The sequence below is a fragment of the Haliotis cracherodii genome, unplaced genomic scaffold, assembly GCF_022045235.1.
Source record: "Haliotis cracherodii isolate W230 unplaced genomic scaffold, xgHalCrac1.p SCAF_10, whole genome shotgun sequence".
Lineage (NCBI taxonomy): Eukaryota > Metazoa > Mollusca > Gastropoda > Lepetellida > Haliotidae > Haliotis > Haliotis cracherodii.
Window position 1 is genome coordinate 32,809,624 of NW_027266265.1, and position 15,600 is coordinate 32,825,223.

The 15,600-nt window shown below is 37.4% G+C and overlaps 1 protein-coding gene across 1 annotated transcript in view; it reads right to left on the minus strand.

The window, feature by feature from the left end:
• LOC139449359 (probable methyltransferase-like protein 24) overlaps positions 1-9,191 on the minus strand; it is a 55,363-nt gene extending 46,172 nt beyond the window's left edge. The window contains exon 1 of the mRNA XM_071230699.1: positions 9,020-9,191. Coding sequence (XP_071086800.1) covers positions 9,020-9,143 — 124 coding nt within the window. The 5' untranslated portion in view covers positions 9,144-9,191. The remainder of the gene's footprint in view (positions 1-9,019) is intronic.
• Positions 9,192-15,600: the final 6,409 nt, after the last annotated feature.

Genomic DNA, 15,600 nt, shown 5'->3' on the forward strand with positions numbered 1-15,600 from the left:
GGTTTTACACCGCTTTTAGCAATATTCCAGCAATATCATGGCGGGGGACACCAGAAATGGGCTTCACACATTGTACTCATGTCGGGATTCGAACCCGGGTCTTCGGCGTGACGAGCGAACGCTTTAACCACTAGGCTACCCGACCGCCCCTTGACATGATTATGAAAGAAAATAGAATGACACAGAACGCATTTTTTCGGCTTGTATTCCTCAAAGTATTAACAATGTATATGTGCCAATCTTATCTCACATATGCCCGTGAAGATCCGGGGAAGAATAGGTCTTCAGCAACCCAAGCTTGCCGTAAAAGGCGACTATGCTTGTCGTAAGAGGCGAATAACGGGATAGGGTGGTCAGGCTCGCTGACTTGGTTGATACATGTCATCGTATCCCAGTTGCGTAGATCGATGCTCATGTTGTCAATCACTGGATTGTCTGGTCCAGACTCGATTATTTACAGCCCGCCGTCATATAGCTGGAATATTGCTGAGTACGTTATTAAACAACAAACAAACAAACAAATAAGCATATACACTCCAGGGAATAATCACTTCTTAATCCATTTCCTCATGTTTGTCATTTTGGGCTACTATTATTATTCAAACCCCTTAAACTGAGCATTTTGAATGTTCATTCAATATAAACAAGTTAATTATGTACAAATCAAATATAACGGAGATGGGGAAAGTACAGATGCAGACAATAAGGCTAATTCAGATTTTAAAAACTGGATGGAAATTTTAAAGTGTGATCCAAATAGACATGTAAGTAATAATTATCAAGCCCTGTTGAACACAAAATTAAGCTAAATTAAGAAAGGAAGTAATGGAGTTGTATTAAATGAGTTGGGATTTGGTTATGTTTGTAAATCGCAATCTATCGTAAGTGAAGTAGGATTTTTATCGGAATTTAAACATATACATGTACAAATGTGGAGGCAGCAATTCCCACATCTCAGTGATACCTGACTGTATGATTTTATAAAAAAGATTCACTGGTTTGAAAAGTAATAGTATTAACATTACAAAATACAGGATAACCCTCTGACGGTTTATTTCACGATAAAACATTGTTTTATCATGACTTCGTTTCTGGAGATTCGAACATACACTCGCAACTTTATGACATCGTAAATTGGACGACGATATGTTTTAGAGGATAGTAAGTTGTTCCTCTTAGATATAGCTGAGTAACGCAGATACACGCAATGACCGAATGATCGTGAACCAAAAGTGGGCAAGATATAGCAATCAGTAGTGGGAGGAAATATACAGATAATGACCGTCAGTTGTTTGTGTTTGTGAAAATATTCATAAAATACCAAACTTAACCCTCCTGTTCATAAAATGGACTTGACCAACATTGATTGTAGTCAGGGATTATTTTAATAAGGGTAAATATCTTTAAAGCTTGTACATTTCATCAACATCCTTAAAGAGATTGTAAATAATGTTGATATCTCATATAAGAAATAAACGACCCTCGTTTTGTTTTTTATCCTTGCTGTGCTTTATTGTGTGATAACCAACTGTCCCTCGTCTTTTTTTCTTTAATTTCCTCATGTCATGAAAGTTCGATCACATACGAAAATTCGCTGAATATTCAGAGTAATATTCATATAATCTAATTTTCAAATATCTTACCTCAAAACTTGTTTATTTATGTAAACACATAGTGGTATTTCCACTGAAAATGACACTCGCGGCATGGCCGCACTCTCACTGAAGTGGAACATAAAGCTACGCGTACGTCGATCATTTGATTGGCTGGTTTATCGAGTGACCGGGATTACATGTATGGATGGTCCATTGTGTCAAAGTCCGATTTAGAGTAAATTCCACAGTAGTTGTATGATATTTCTGGGTGGTTCAACATTGGGCAAAACCTGTAAACATGCAGCTTTTTCTTTTATAACATCTATACTACAGAGAGGGAAGTTCTCAAAAATCAATAAGTTTTCCATAACAAATGGTCCTTACTTGTTTCCATAGTTTTAGATTTTACGAGGACAGCACTTGTCTGGTCACGTGACATTTACACCAGGAAAGTAAACATGAAGACGGCAGGTGTGCCGTCGATTGGTGTGAATTTATTACCATTTACATATTTTTTCAGCTGATAAAGTTAAATTAGTGATCCAGGCATGAATTAAATATACCCAGAAAATGGACAATTAGGTTCGCAAATATCCGCGGAGTAAAAGTATTTGGTTAAAACACAATCAGTACTTAGTCTTCTTCAGTTAATAATGCGCCTGTGAATGATAATTTATGATCGCTCGTGCAGAACTTTGTCTGAGTGGGGCATTCATATTAAACTGTGGCATGGTATCTCAGTGGGCTATCACTATAAGATCGGCATTAGGCCGCACTAGTTCAAGCAGACACACACACACACACACACACACACACACACACACACACACAGAGGTGCATGCACGTCAATATATAAGTTAAATAACCTTGAACGCGGCGTTAAACCCCATTTCACCTCCCCTTACGGCATGCAGAAGCACATAAACACGTTGTTTGCACACAGTAAAATAACTATAAAGAAGTACTGGTGTCGTAAATAGGAGGGGTTAAGCAAACATTGATATGAAATAAAACATAAATGTGTTTATTGTACGTAATATGTAATTGTTACTGTGTCTCCTTATGCTCGCATGTTTTCTTCTCCCCTGAATGAGAATTCCCACTCAAGTCAGTATGAAATTTAAATCAAACTCACAAAGTACAGGGCCTAGATTTTCGAAACGATCTTAGCCCTAAGATTATCGTAAAGTTATCGTAAGGAAATCGTAGGCTATCGTAGGCTATTTTCGAAACTATCGTAGCCCTAAGATATCTTCAGTTTGTCGTAAATCTAAGATAGCCCTATACCTGTCGTAAGTTTATTTTATCTTCATCCAAGATGGCGGCATACTTTTCCATAGATATTTTGCCAAACAATTAGTCCGCTTTACGTTCAAACATTGACATTTCATTTTGTAAAACGGAGTGATTCAAATTGACACTTCGAAAACACGAAGAACGCATCAAGGATTTCACGTCAAAAATGTTCTAATCGCGACAGCGATACACATAACTGTGGTGTCGATAGCTTACAATATATTTATATCCGAGTCAATGCTGAAGAAGTGTGAAACAACATACCTTTTCGATAATTTGGGAAGGATAAAAACGGAAGGTGTCGGCAGGCTACAGTAATGACCGTGACCTTATTGATTGTTTAGGGGGAGCGAATCTTAGTTCAAACTCTAGTTGAGAGTGGTTTCCCTTTGTATTCGCCCGGGACACTTGCTCAATGGTACAGTTTTCATAAAGCGCAGAGTTCCGCTGTTATATTTTCTGAGTCGCATTTGTGTCAATGCTTTAGTCTTTATTTTCGCATTTTATAAAATTATATGAATCTACATATGTAAAAACAACCATAAAGGTTTCGCATAAGTTTTTACATCTAAAATCGTGTGGGACGGGTGGTTTTAATAATTGAATTTTAACTATACAGTGTAGTATTTATTGACTTAACAAGGAAATACATGTGATCAAATATTTGTATACATTATCTAATATTTTTCGTGCAAAAGTAATTGTAATTTGTTTCGTTTTAAATTCAATACCTGCGTTATCTATATCCTCTTGAAAGACAAATATTTGATAAAAAGTGATTAAAAACTGTCTGTCGAACAATTGCATTCTTTGAAAACAGGTGATTAATGGCATGTAGATGTATTTACTTATAAATATAACAATTTACTGTAATTTTGACAGCAAAAGTTAAGCACAGATTTTTGTATCGACAAATCAAATAAAAAATGAGTTCCCATGCTCGTTCTGGTTCTCGTCAAAATGTAGCATGGATTGCACATTGTCCAAAATTCACTTTCAAATATATGTTCGCAGAAAAAAAGTTTATGGAATGAAATTTACCGATCAACATAAAATACACATTTTCAACACAACAATCTTTGCATTCAATAAGCCGGTTTTAAAATATTTTGGTCTTTTTAATATTTAAGTCTACATCTTCCCGTTTTATGTTTAAAAAAATATAGATATCCTTGAGACCATTCAGACAATAAAATCGTTGTAACGAATAGGGTCAACGGACAAATACTAGTAAATGATCCTCAGCAATTCTGTCAGACAAACCAAACATCATTGAACTACGTTCTGGAATAGATTTGACACATTACAAAGTATTTTGCTCCTCAGCCAGATTTAAATGAAATCAGACAAATCAGTTTATTAGCTCTACTTAATTTAAAAGGATAGAAAATGACTACATTATATGTATTTTCACGTTAACTTGTGGCGTGTTCAATGAGACAACATAACTTGACATTTCCTAAGTTATCTCTCTTTGCGAACGAAAATTAGTGTCACTTTTAAATTTTGAAAATAATTATGGATCTAGATAGATAAAAAAATAATTTCATCATCTAAATACTAATAGCTTGATATTGTATTTAAGTCCTTGGTTTATTCGTGAAATATATTGGATACTTAAGTAACAAAACAAACTTAACAAGCTTAGATTGTCATATAACCTTGCTTGTGGGTGTGCTGCTTCCTGAACAATTTTTGTTTTGAGTGTGTCCACGTATAATGTTGGTGTTTACACTAATATAAACTTGACTTTTGACATAAACATAAAAATATACAGTATACATCACTTAACATCAGACTCGAACACGCATGTTAAATGCTGAACGCATATGCAGTTGGGAAATCCCCGTGACGTCACTGGGAAACACCCCGCTTTTTCAATCTCTAACACAAATGAGTTCTCTGTCCGAGTTACGACAGGTATCGTAACTCTGAACGATCTGCGACAGGTTTACGATAGTTTCGAAAATCTATCTTATCTTAACCTTAAGATATCTTATCTTTGAACGTAAGTTGTTAAGATTTATCTTAGCTAAGATCGTTTCGAAAATCTAGGCCCAGAATTCCAAGTTTTGCAGAACTCGCCAGAAGCATTGCTCTCAACCATTCCTCAAAGAGCTGCAACCGGAAAGCGAAAAGATAGGGGACCTAGTGTTTGTAAATATATAGTTTACACCCATAGGCATATGTAGTTTGAGACCATACGGAATAATGGAGTTGTCCACCTTATTTATGTAATTCCAGAAAACTATGATGCTTTTACTTTTGAGAATTAATTATGAAGTTTCGATTTTGGAAAGTTTGACTGAAAATTTATATGGACTCTCGCAGCTCATTTTCACAGTTCCATTGTCATTGTGTCATCGTGAAACAGTAAAACAATCAGTTTGAGGAGAGTACTTCCATTGCTAACACAACAAGGACAGGTGGCAGTGGGATCTCCTAGGTCGTTGTGATAAAAATATGTGCAACAACAATATTGCACGACAGAAAATCCGAGGTGTAATTATAAGAACTTATACATGATTTAGTTCCTTGGTAAGTATTATATGTCTTGTTTAATCATTGTCTACTTGCCCTCATAAGCCAGGGCCTAGATTTTCGAAACGATCTTAGCTAAGATAAATCTTAACAACTTACGTTCAAAGATAAGATATCTTAAGTTTAAGATAAGATAGATTTTCGAAACTATCATAAACCTGTCGCAGATCGTTCAGAGTTACGATACCTGTCGTAACTCTGACAGAGAACTCATTTGTGTTAGAGATTGAAAAAGCGGGGTGTTTCCCAATGACGTCACTGGGATTTCCGAGCTGCCGACAACACAGTTATGTGGATCGCTGTCGCCATTAAGAACATTTTTGACGTGAAATCTTTGATGCGTTCTTCGTGTTTTCGAAGTGTCAATTTGAATCACTCAGTTTTACAAAATGAAATGTCAATGTTTGAACGTAAAACAGACTAATTATTTGGCAAAATATTTATGGAAAAGTATGCTGCCATCTTGGATGAAGATAAAATAAACTTACGACAGGTATGGATCTTAGATTTACGACAATCTTAAGATATCTTAGGGCTACGATAGTTTCGAAAATATGCTACGATAGCCTACGATTTCTTTACGACAAATTTACGATAATTTTAGGGCTACGATCGTTTCGAAAATCTAGGCCCTGAGGTCTCTGCTCGTTCATTGCGTATAGTGTCAAGGAAATACATTAATCTCACTTTAACTATTGACAGAGTGACGCCTTCAATCAGGTTGCCTAGTCGTCGCAATGATATTATGGTGGGGACGTCTATATATAGCTGCACAGAGAGAGTTTGAAATTAGGACAGACCGCACTGACGCACACCACACAGGTACGTTACAATTGTTAATGGGTCAAAAAGAAAGCCACGGTTTGGAAAAGAGTGCAAAGAAATGCGGCGATATGTAAAAGCTCTTATTTGCTAAAGAAGAAACGATGCTGTTAATAATCAGTATTTAAGCTTACAGGCAAGGGCTTATAAAAGTATTTGATCAGAAATAAACATGCAAATATGGTTAGTAAATGATTAAGATGAAACACTCGCCAAAAGCCGTTTGGATTTTCCTTAACCCCAAATTTAATCTGAAATCTAAAGAAGAAAATATCCAAATGTTTATGATTTTTTTGAAAAGCCTAAATGGTACCATTCATTGTAGATAAAATAAAAGTATCAAATGACTGCGATGATGATGTACTAAATGCTGCTGATATATCTAAAGTGGAGTTTTAAACAATTGTTGAATTGTTGAAACGTTGAATTTTCTTTCACCAATAGATTGCATTATTAAGGCTTTTGGTGTAATGGTGCTGCCAATACTGCTGTATGATTGTGAAGTTTGGGGTTATGGACAACTAGAAGTAATAGAAACATTCAAATTAGAGTTTCTGAAGATACTCACAAGTTTAAGGAACTCTACTCTAAGTTTCTAGTATACGGAGAACTGGGAAGAAAACTTTAAACAATCCAACTTTCAAAAAGAATGATAAATTAATGCATTTAATAACATCTTTTGTATGATACTGAAGTTTCTTAAACTTGACAATTGTATAAATAAACACAAAATAATATTGGTAATCTGATGTAAATAAAGTTTTGGACCACTTAGTGAAGTATTTCACAATCCCAGTAACTTCAATCGACATTGGTTATATATTACTACCGCAAGTGGAATATGTACTACGGGATCACTGTATACAATCCTGGAGAATAATGCATCCTTTAGTTGTGAGGGAATTCTGTATTCAGAGAATCCCCTTCTTTCGAAAAATATGTATTACTTCACCACAAAATGACAATGCCTTCACTTAAATGCACAACCTCTAATCATAGTCAACTGATAGAGACCGTTAGATGGCGTGGTCTTCCCGTGAGGTCAGAACATGCCGTCTGTGGGACTCTCCATCGATTGCAGATGAACTTCACTTTCTATTTAAATGTCCCTATTTTATCTCTCACAGATGTATGTATTTCAGAGTGACAAAACACAAGACTGTATAACAACTTCAATTTTCCCTCATTGTCAAGCAATATTCCTGCAGCTCCAGCCCTGTGTGTATACATTTCACAACTTTTGGGGTACAATCGAGCATGCTTTTTCAAACAATATTTCACAGAGCGTCATACGGCTCTTACTGAGAAGTTGTTTGATGAAGATTACAATATTCAAGGCCTCAGTAAAGCTTTCAAGAAGTTGAATGAGGAGGACATCCCTGTGTTTTTTTCAGATGAACAATTGACATGCCTTGGCATGTGTTTATGACGAGTGCAACCGGTCGGACAGGATCGCTCACCTTTTCGCGAACACCTGGTATCATCACTAATTGATAGTGATTCACAAACACATGCTTATGATATAGTCAGAATCGTAAATCTGTTTTGGCAGAAATTTCATATGAATATTGAAAGGGTTTTATTTGCAGGAAAAGGACTTTACTTGCTCAAGTGTATTTAAATATAAACGTGTGTTATGTCCTACAAGACTTAGATATATCAAGAAACATTCTAAATGTATTTCGATTATTCTCGCTACTGTCAGCAACAAATAATTTTGTGGATCATACCATAATTTTTGTATCTGTATTTCATCACGTGTAATTATGTCCACAATTGTAAATATTCTGTAAAATATGCTCATGTACCACCGTGGATGGCTTTGATAATAAACTTGTTAATCAGGACGATTTCACTGGGAAGGGACTGGTTAGTCCGGATTAACGGAGTTTCACTGTAATTTCATCGTTGTAAATGTCTTCAAGGTTGGCTGTTTAATATATTTGGTGATATAAACGAATGCTCCGAATCGTACACTGTACTTTGCATTCAGTAAACATTAATTTTCTTTTGATTATGGAAATTTTGCATTTATTATCGATACTATTATTATTAATAAAATTGCTTTATAACACACCTAGATTAGTGTCGCGTGTGAGTTTCAGGGTACCAAAAAACGAACATGTGTGTATATGCCTTAATTAATATTCTCAACAAGTCATCCTGGTAAAATGAATAAGTACTTGTCATCTAATTTTGAAATATATTGAGGATTACTTAAAGATCCAATTAATATAATAATGCATTTTATTTGATTTACGACACTGTTATTTACTCAATAATGGATATGTTGCATTTAATACAATATTAAGAAACTGCTAAAATAACTGGTGTATGAGTTTTCAGAAGCATGTCGATGAAACATACATTTTACACACTGGCAATTTGAAACTATGTTAAAAATCACCAAATATTTATGTAACGTGGATAAAATAAAGGTCAAACACCGGAGAATTTGCTATACAACCATGTCCACGTATTATACATAATTGTATTGATGTTTGCATGCCAATATAATATATTTAGCTGAAAGAAATCCTCATCAGAAGTATTCGGTTAAGGTGTGAAGCCCATTTCTGGTATCCCAAGCCATGATAATGCTGGACTATTGTCGAGGGCGACGTAAGACCATACTCAAACACTCACTATTAGGTTAATGTACAATCAGCTCTTAGTCATCTTCGTGTTCACATTATAGCAGTGCGCAATACCAAAATGGGGTGGTTTCCCATACAATGTGCAGAATATCAAGAAATGAACAGTACCTGTCCCTGCAAATATCTCTCCGACTTGGCTCCCAGTATATCCAGGTAGCTGTTTGACGTAGAAACATATTAACAACAGTAGGAACGCACATGTGAATGTTAGGACTAATATCCCCCGTTTCATTTTACCGGTATCCCAGTCTGACACCTGCCGCACAGCTATTTATTGATGATACCCGGGACTCGATGTGCGCATGTCCTGACAAATATACCGATCTATGCTGATCTCAATGTTGCCGTGCCCTCAAAAGCGGGTTATGGAAATTAACATTTTCACACGACGCAATGAGTTACATAATTCAATGTTACATGTTCAATGGGACGCATGTCTTGAAAAGAATGTTTGAACTCTAGGATACTGTTCTCTCACATTGTGCAGACAATATATAATGCGCCTGAAACCACAGGACATGAATATGTTTATGGAACCAGTCACACCGGCGACACCCTTCACAGACGTACAAATGTAGTGACAATTATACTCAATTAAATTAGGAATTTAACGTGCGCTTTCCGACATATGCGTATTTCGCGCAGACAGTTATAGCTCGGGTACTGCTACTTCTACTATGCCATTGAAGGATGCTTGATTCTGACTGGTCTGATTCCATTCTGTATTTGACTGTATTTCACTCAAAGCTGCACGACAGATCATGTTTAGGGTTCACATAGATCAATACATGACACCACCGGGTAAAATGGGTGCAAGGATACAGTTGTATGGTGGCTGATAAGGGCCATCGCCATATCGCCCTGACATATCCACGCGATAGCACGAAACCACATTGAGATATCGCGACAGGATATAACGGTATTGCGATACTGCCAAAAACGAAATAGCAATAACACGCAAAGACATGGCGATAACACACAACCACATTGCGATAGCACGACACGACATGGCGAGAACACGACACGACATTGCGTTTGGTAATGCGATACGGCGAAATGGCGAATCAGCGACATAGCGATATTGCGATATGGCGACATGGCAATGTTACTCAAAATTATTTCATTTGTGAAATGAAGGAAAGCGGATACATAGGATCATAAAAGTGAGTGAGTGAGTTGTGTTTAACGCCGCTTTTAACAGTATTCCAGTCATATGACGGCGTGTCAGCTTAATGTGGGAGGAAAGCCCGAAATGATGCAGGTCTCAGGCGTTTATCGCTTCGGTGAAACCCAGGAGCACGGGTATGGTGCTGACAAACCTAGAAACATAATCGGGGCGAACCGGAATTCGAACCCACAATCATAGGTTTCTGGCGTGCCCAAGGGACGCAACATAGCGGTTCGCGTCGCCTTAGACGACTGGGTCACCCGTGCCCCCTTCTCTCAAAATAAGAGAGTGGAAGGTAAGTTAAATAACTGAGTGAGTGAATTGGGTTAAACACTGCTTTTAACATTATTCCAGTTATATCACGGCGTGCCAGCTTAATGTTGAGGAAAACCCGAAGTGGTGCAGGTCTCAGACGTTTTCCACTTCGGTGAAACCCAAGAGCACGGGTATGGTGCTGACAAACCCAGAAACATAATCGGGGCCACAATCATAGGTTGCTGGCGTGCCCAAGGGACGCAACTCTGCACAGCGAATCGCGGCGCCTTAAAGGCCATTCACACGGTACAACTAGTTGTATACAATTTGTTGTATGCAACCAACTGCATCGTGTGAACACGCAAGTCGGACCAACTTTTGACGTATGCAACTTGTTGGACGTGAGTTGTACGGAGTAAGACATGCGACAAGTTGTATGAATGCAGCCTATCAAAACGCGTATGAAAATCACGTGATTTTTACACGTGAATTCGTAAACAAAAATGGCAACTTCTGCTTTTCGGTATTCTAAGTGTCACCACTCAATAAAGGACCTATGAAAAGTAGTAACATTGTAAAAAAAATAATATTTTGACATTTGCATCGGTCTAATGAATGTGGATATGGTTATATTTGGTTACAGCAACAAGTAGACATTCCACATAACTTTATATGCCGTTTTGCCAAGAGCAAAGTGCAAGTATAATTAGTATATACAACTTTGCAGAATTGGATGATTGAGGAGACCCGCGCCCCTAAGATTTAAAAATAATTTATTTTACAATGTTAAAATTATAGAATTGAAACGCGTACATTCTGTACCCGGCTGGTGGTAATACCCAATCAGTTTGCATGCCTTACGGGTGTTAAAGGCACAACTCATTCAATCCCCGGCTCAAATCACCCTAGAGTGACTTCAGCATAGGCTATGATCACCAGCCCTTCAAAATTTCCCTTTATATTAACACGTGTTTTAACACACACAAATTTTTAACAATGTTTGTGTTTATCGTTATACTTGCCTTAACTGTAAGGCTGTGTTGAAAATAAGTGACACGGGGATAAGCAGAAGACAGAAACTACATATTGTACCAAGTAATGGGTAAACACGACAGAAGTGTGTTGATTTTACATGTGTATGTTATGTAAAGAGCATACAGTGTTCAATTATAATATCCTCTGAATTCTGGTGTTGTGAAATCCAAATCAAATAAAATATTCTCGAAAAGAAGATCCAGGAGAATTATAACATATATATTATATATGGGTATACACTATTGTACGAGGACTTGTCAAAAAGTTCTTAGCCCAACAAACACAACTAACAATTGTGAAAATGTTTTTTTATGGCAGCTTTGAGGTCATCGTTGTCGTCATAGCGCTTTTTCAACACACATCTCATATCGATAGTGAAGCTTTTTAATTCCACGCTGAAAAATCCATTCACGGCAGCTTTGAGGTCATCGTTGTCGTCATAGCGCTTTTTCAACACAGATCTCATATCGATAGTGAAGCTTTTCAATTCCACTCCGAAAACCCCATTCACGGCAGCTTTGAGGTCATCGTTGTGGTCATAGCGCTTGATACGAAGGTGTTCTTTCAGGTTAGGAAACAGGTGGAAATCACTCGGCGACAGTTCTTGCGAGTATGGAGGATGAGGAAGCTCTTCGAACCCACATTGTCGTGAGAGGTGTGAGAAGAGGCATTGTCATTAAAGAGTAGAACTCCAGCACTCAGCATTCCATAACTTTCTTCACTGATCTTGAAGACTTCAATTTCTTTGGTGCCGGAGAAGTGGGATGTTGCAATTCCATGGAGTTATGTTTTGACTCGGGATCATAGTGGTAGACCCATGTTTCATCACCCATTACTAATCTTCTTTTGAATTTGACGAAAACCTCCTCAATTACCTCTAAATTGTCTCTGGCAATGTCAGTTCTTCTTTCCTTAAGATCAGAATTTAGAAACTTTGGCGCCCAACGAGCAGGTATCTTATTCATCTGTAAATGTTCATGAATGATAGTTTCAATGGATCCACGGCTTCGAACTTTGTCTTCTTCAAATTCAGCAATGGTAATATCTGTCTCCTTTATTGAATCTTCATTGATGGAAGTTGAGGTACGTCCAGACCTAGCGTCATCATCAAGGCTTGTTCTCCCAGCCTTAAACATAGCTGCCAAACGTGTAACAGTGGAATAACTAGGGCACTTGTGACATGCGGTCATGAATTTCTTACGGATTACTTTTCTCTAAAGTCAAAAGCTTGATGACTGCTCGGTCCTCGTTCTATTCTATTTCTGTGTCCATCTGGACCCCTATCACGTTCAACTGGCTGTCACTAATATACAAACGTCTTCAACAGACCAAATACACTTGCAATGAACTACTCAAACAATTTACTATATTGACAGGTTCACTTTGTTATGGCCCATAGTTAAAAGTTAGTCAGACTTAGAACTTTTAGACCAGCCCTGGTATAGAAGCATTTTATTATTCTTATGAGTCGAAGTTGGACATAACCTCGATATGATTATTATGATTAGAAAACGCTGATGTGGAATCAAAGGGCATCTTGACCAAACTATTTAAACGACCTGAGGCTTTTTAGTGCAAAATATCCTTTCAGAAGTGTAACGGGCGATTGCGAGATATGTTATAAACACTATAATCAATGGGATTAAAGACTCCAAATAATTCTTGACCCGTGACGATCCGGGATAGAATAGGTCTTCAGCAACCCATGCTCGCCGTAAAAGGCGACTATGCTTGTCGTAAAAGCCGACTAACGGGATCGGGTGGACAGGCTCGCCGACTTGGTTGATGCATGCCATCGATCCCAATTACGTGGATCGATGCTCATGTTGTAAATCACTGGATTGTCTGGTCCAGACTCGATTATTTACAGACCGCCGTCATATAGCAGGAATATTGCTGAATGTGGCATTAAACAACGAACCAACCACCAATCCAAATAGATGCCCCATAACTAATTACCGACCACACAATCGTATCATTAATTTAGAATAGGCAGTGGACTGCATACCTCCGATAGCCTTGTATTTGATCGACCTAGCGTCCTGTTAGCAGATTTTGCTATTGCATGATAATCAAGATGTTTAGTGAGCATTGGGCCTAAGTAATTGTAACAATCAGCAACACTTCAAACAGAATGATCAAACTAAATACAACTGTTGAAACGCAAGCATTTCAAAAATGTAAACCCATTATCTTCACACAAGGTACTACTTGTAATAATCTGTTCAGGGCATCCGCTGTCTCTGCAAGTAATACAATATCGTTGGCATATACTATAGCTGTGATCGGAATACCATCATCAACAATGTAACAGCCGGTATTATTTAGCTTACCAAGCAAATCATTAATGACAAATACTGAGCCATTTATGATATAGATTACCGGTGTAAATAATCTCCTTTCTCATTTCACAATGAGCTGTGTCAGTTTGTTGCCAAGGATTTGTCCAGATACGTTTGAAAGTTACTTCAAAGTTAAGAAAATTACAGTGCTGATATCTCAAAATGATGTCTTTGTGGTTTGGTTCTGAATGACTTTATGGTATCCAAATGCAAACAAGGAAACCTTTAATCTTCATTGATCACGTATGAGTAAAGAATGTCGTGGCGTAAGCCGAAAACCTTCAGAGCACGTTCCAAGGTCAAAAAGAGTGCGATTTGAAGTTGCATAAAATGCACACAAAAACCTTTTATGTACACTCTTATTTTGTTTTAGAATGTTGAATCTGCGTATCAAAAACACTGCCGAGTCCCGAATACCCTCTGAATAGACCCGCGAACCAAAAGGGGGTTGCCAGCCTCAACTCTCATAGGAACATGCTTCCGCCTCTCTCCACCCACACCAATCTTACCGATCTTTTTTCTAAAAATCTCTATTATAGTTCTCACACATTTCATCCAAGCGATTACTTGCCTCTCTCACAAAATTAGATACTAGTATCACACAAGCACATCGCACGCGTTATAGTAAAATACTATGGTAGCCTTGACACATTCCATGAAATCAAGCTTTTATCAAATATCATAAATACATGTTTTTCAGGATTTAGGTGTAAGACATTTCACAAACAGCGAGAACAATTTGTAAAATAACGAGACGCCCATCTAAGATTTATTCGGTTAAATGTGAGCCATAATCAATAAAGGAGAAATAATCACCGCGAATAGCTACACGATTGATGATGCTGTGTTAAACAATAACCACGTACATATATTGATATACCGATATTGATATTTACAATTTGGTTTCAGAAAGGAACATGGAGCAATCATGTCTGTATTCACCGTTTTAGAATGTGTTAATTTTTACCTAGAAAGAGAATCACAAGTGTTTGCTGCATTTTCAGATAATGAAAAAGCTTTCGATCGTATTTGGCACGACGGTCTATTTGTTAAATTACATGACCTTGGTGTGAAGGGTAAATTATGGAACTTACTTTTCCATAGCTATACAGACAGCTGTGCTTTTATATCCTATAACGGAAAAAGATTTGATGAGTTTCCCATTAATTAAGGTGTTGGGCAAGGTCGAGTTATGTCATTATCGTTCTTTCTCGTTTTCATAAATGACCTTATATGTGAACTAAGGAAAGCAAACAATGGCCTCTCTGTTTATGGCATCTACATACCCTGTGTGTTATTGGCCGATGTCACAACGCTCTTGTCTACAACCCCACGGGGCTTACAGTCTTCCCTTGATTCAGTTCGTTTATATGCCAACAAATGGAGACTCACCTATAATGCCTCCAAGAGTAAATCACTTGTATTCTGCAAAACACGCCAGCGTCATAATAAAGTAACCTACAAGTTTGGCGATGCAATAATTGACACCTCCGACTCCGTCAAATATGGCGAAATAATCATAAACAGTAATTTATCCTGTAAAGAAAGAATCATGACATATTGCTCAAAAGCAAGAAAATGTGTTAATTCACTACGATCACTCGGCCTCAACGATTCCGACCACCACCCAGTTGCATGTGTCAATATATGGAAAAGAATGATTTTATCTACAAGCTTTTATGGATGTGAATTGTTACCAGTCTTATACGGTAAAGAACTTGAAATGATTGAATGTACACAACGTTACTTTGCTCGTCATATACAAAGATTTGGTAAAAGACATCCAACCGATTCGTCTATTTCTAACTTGGGAATGTGGTCAATGAATGGCTACATTGATAAAGGAAGGCCCTGCAATAACGATTGTAACTCAATAACAAAAGAGCTAT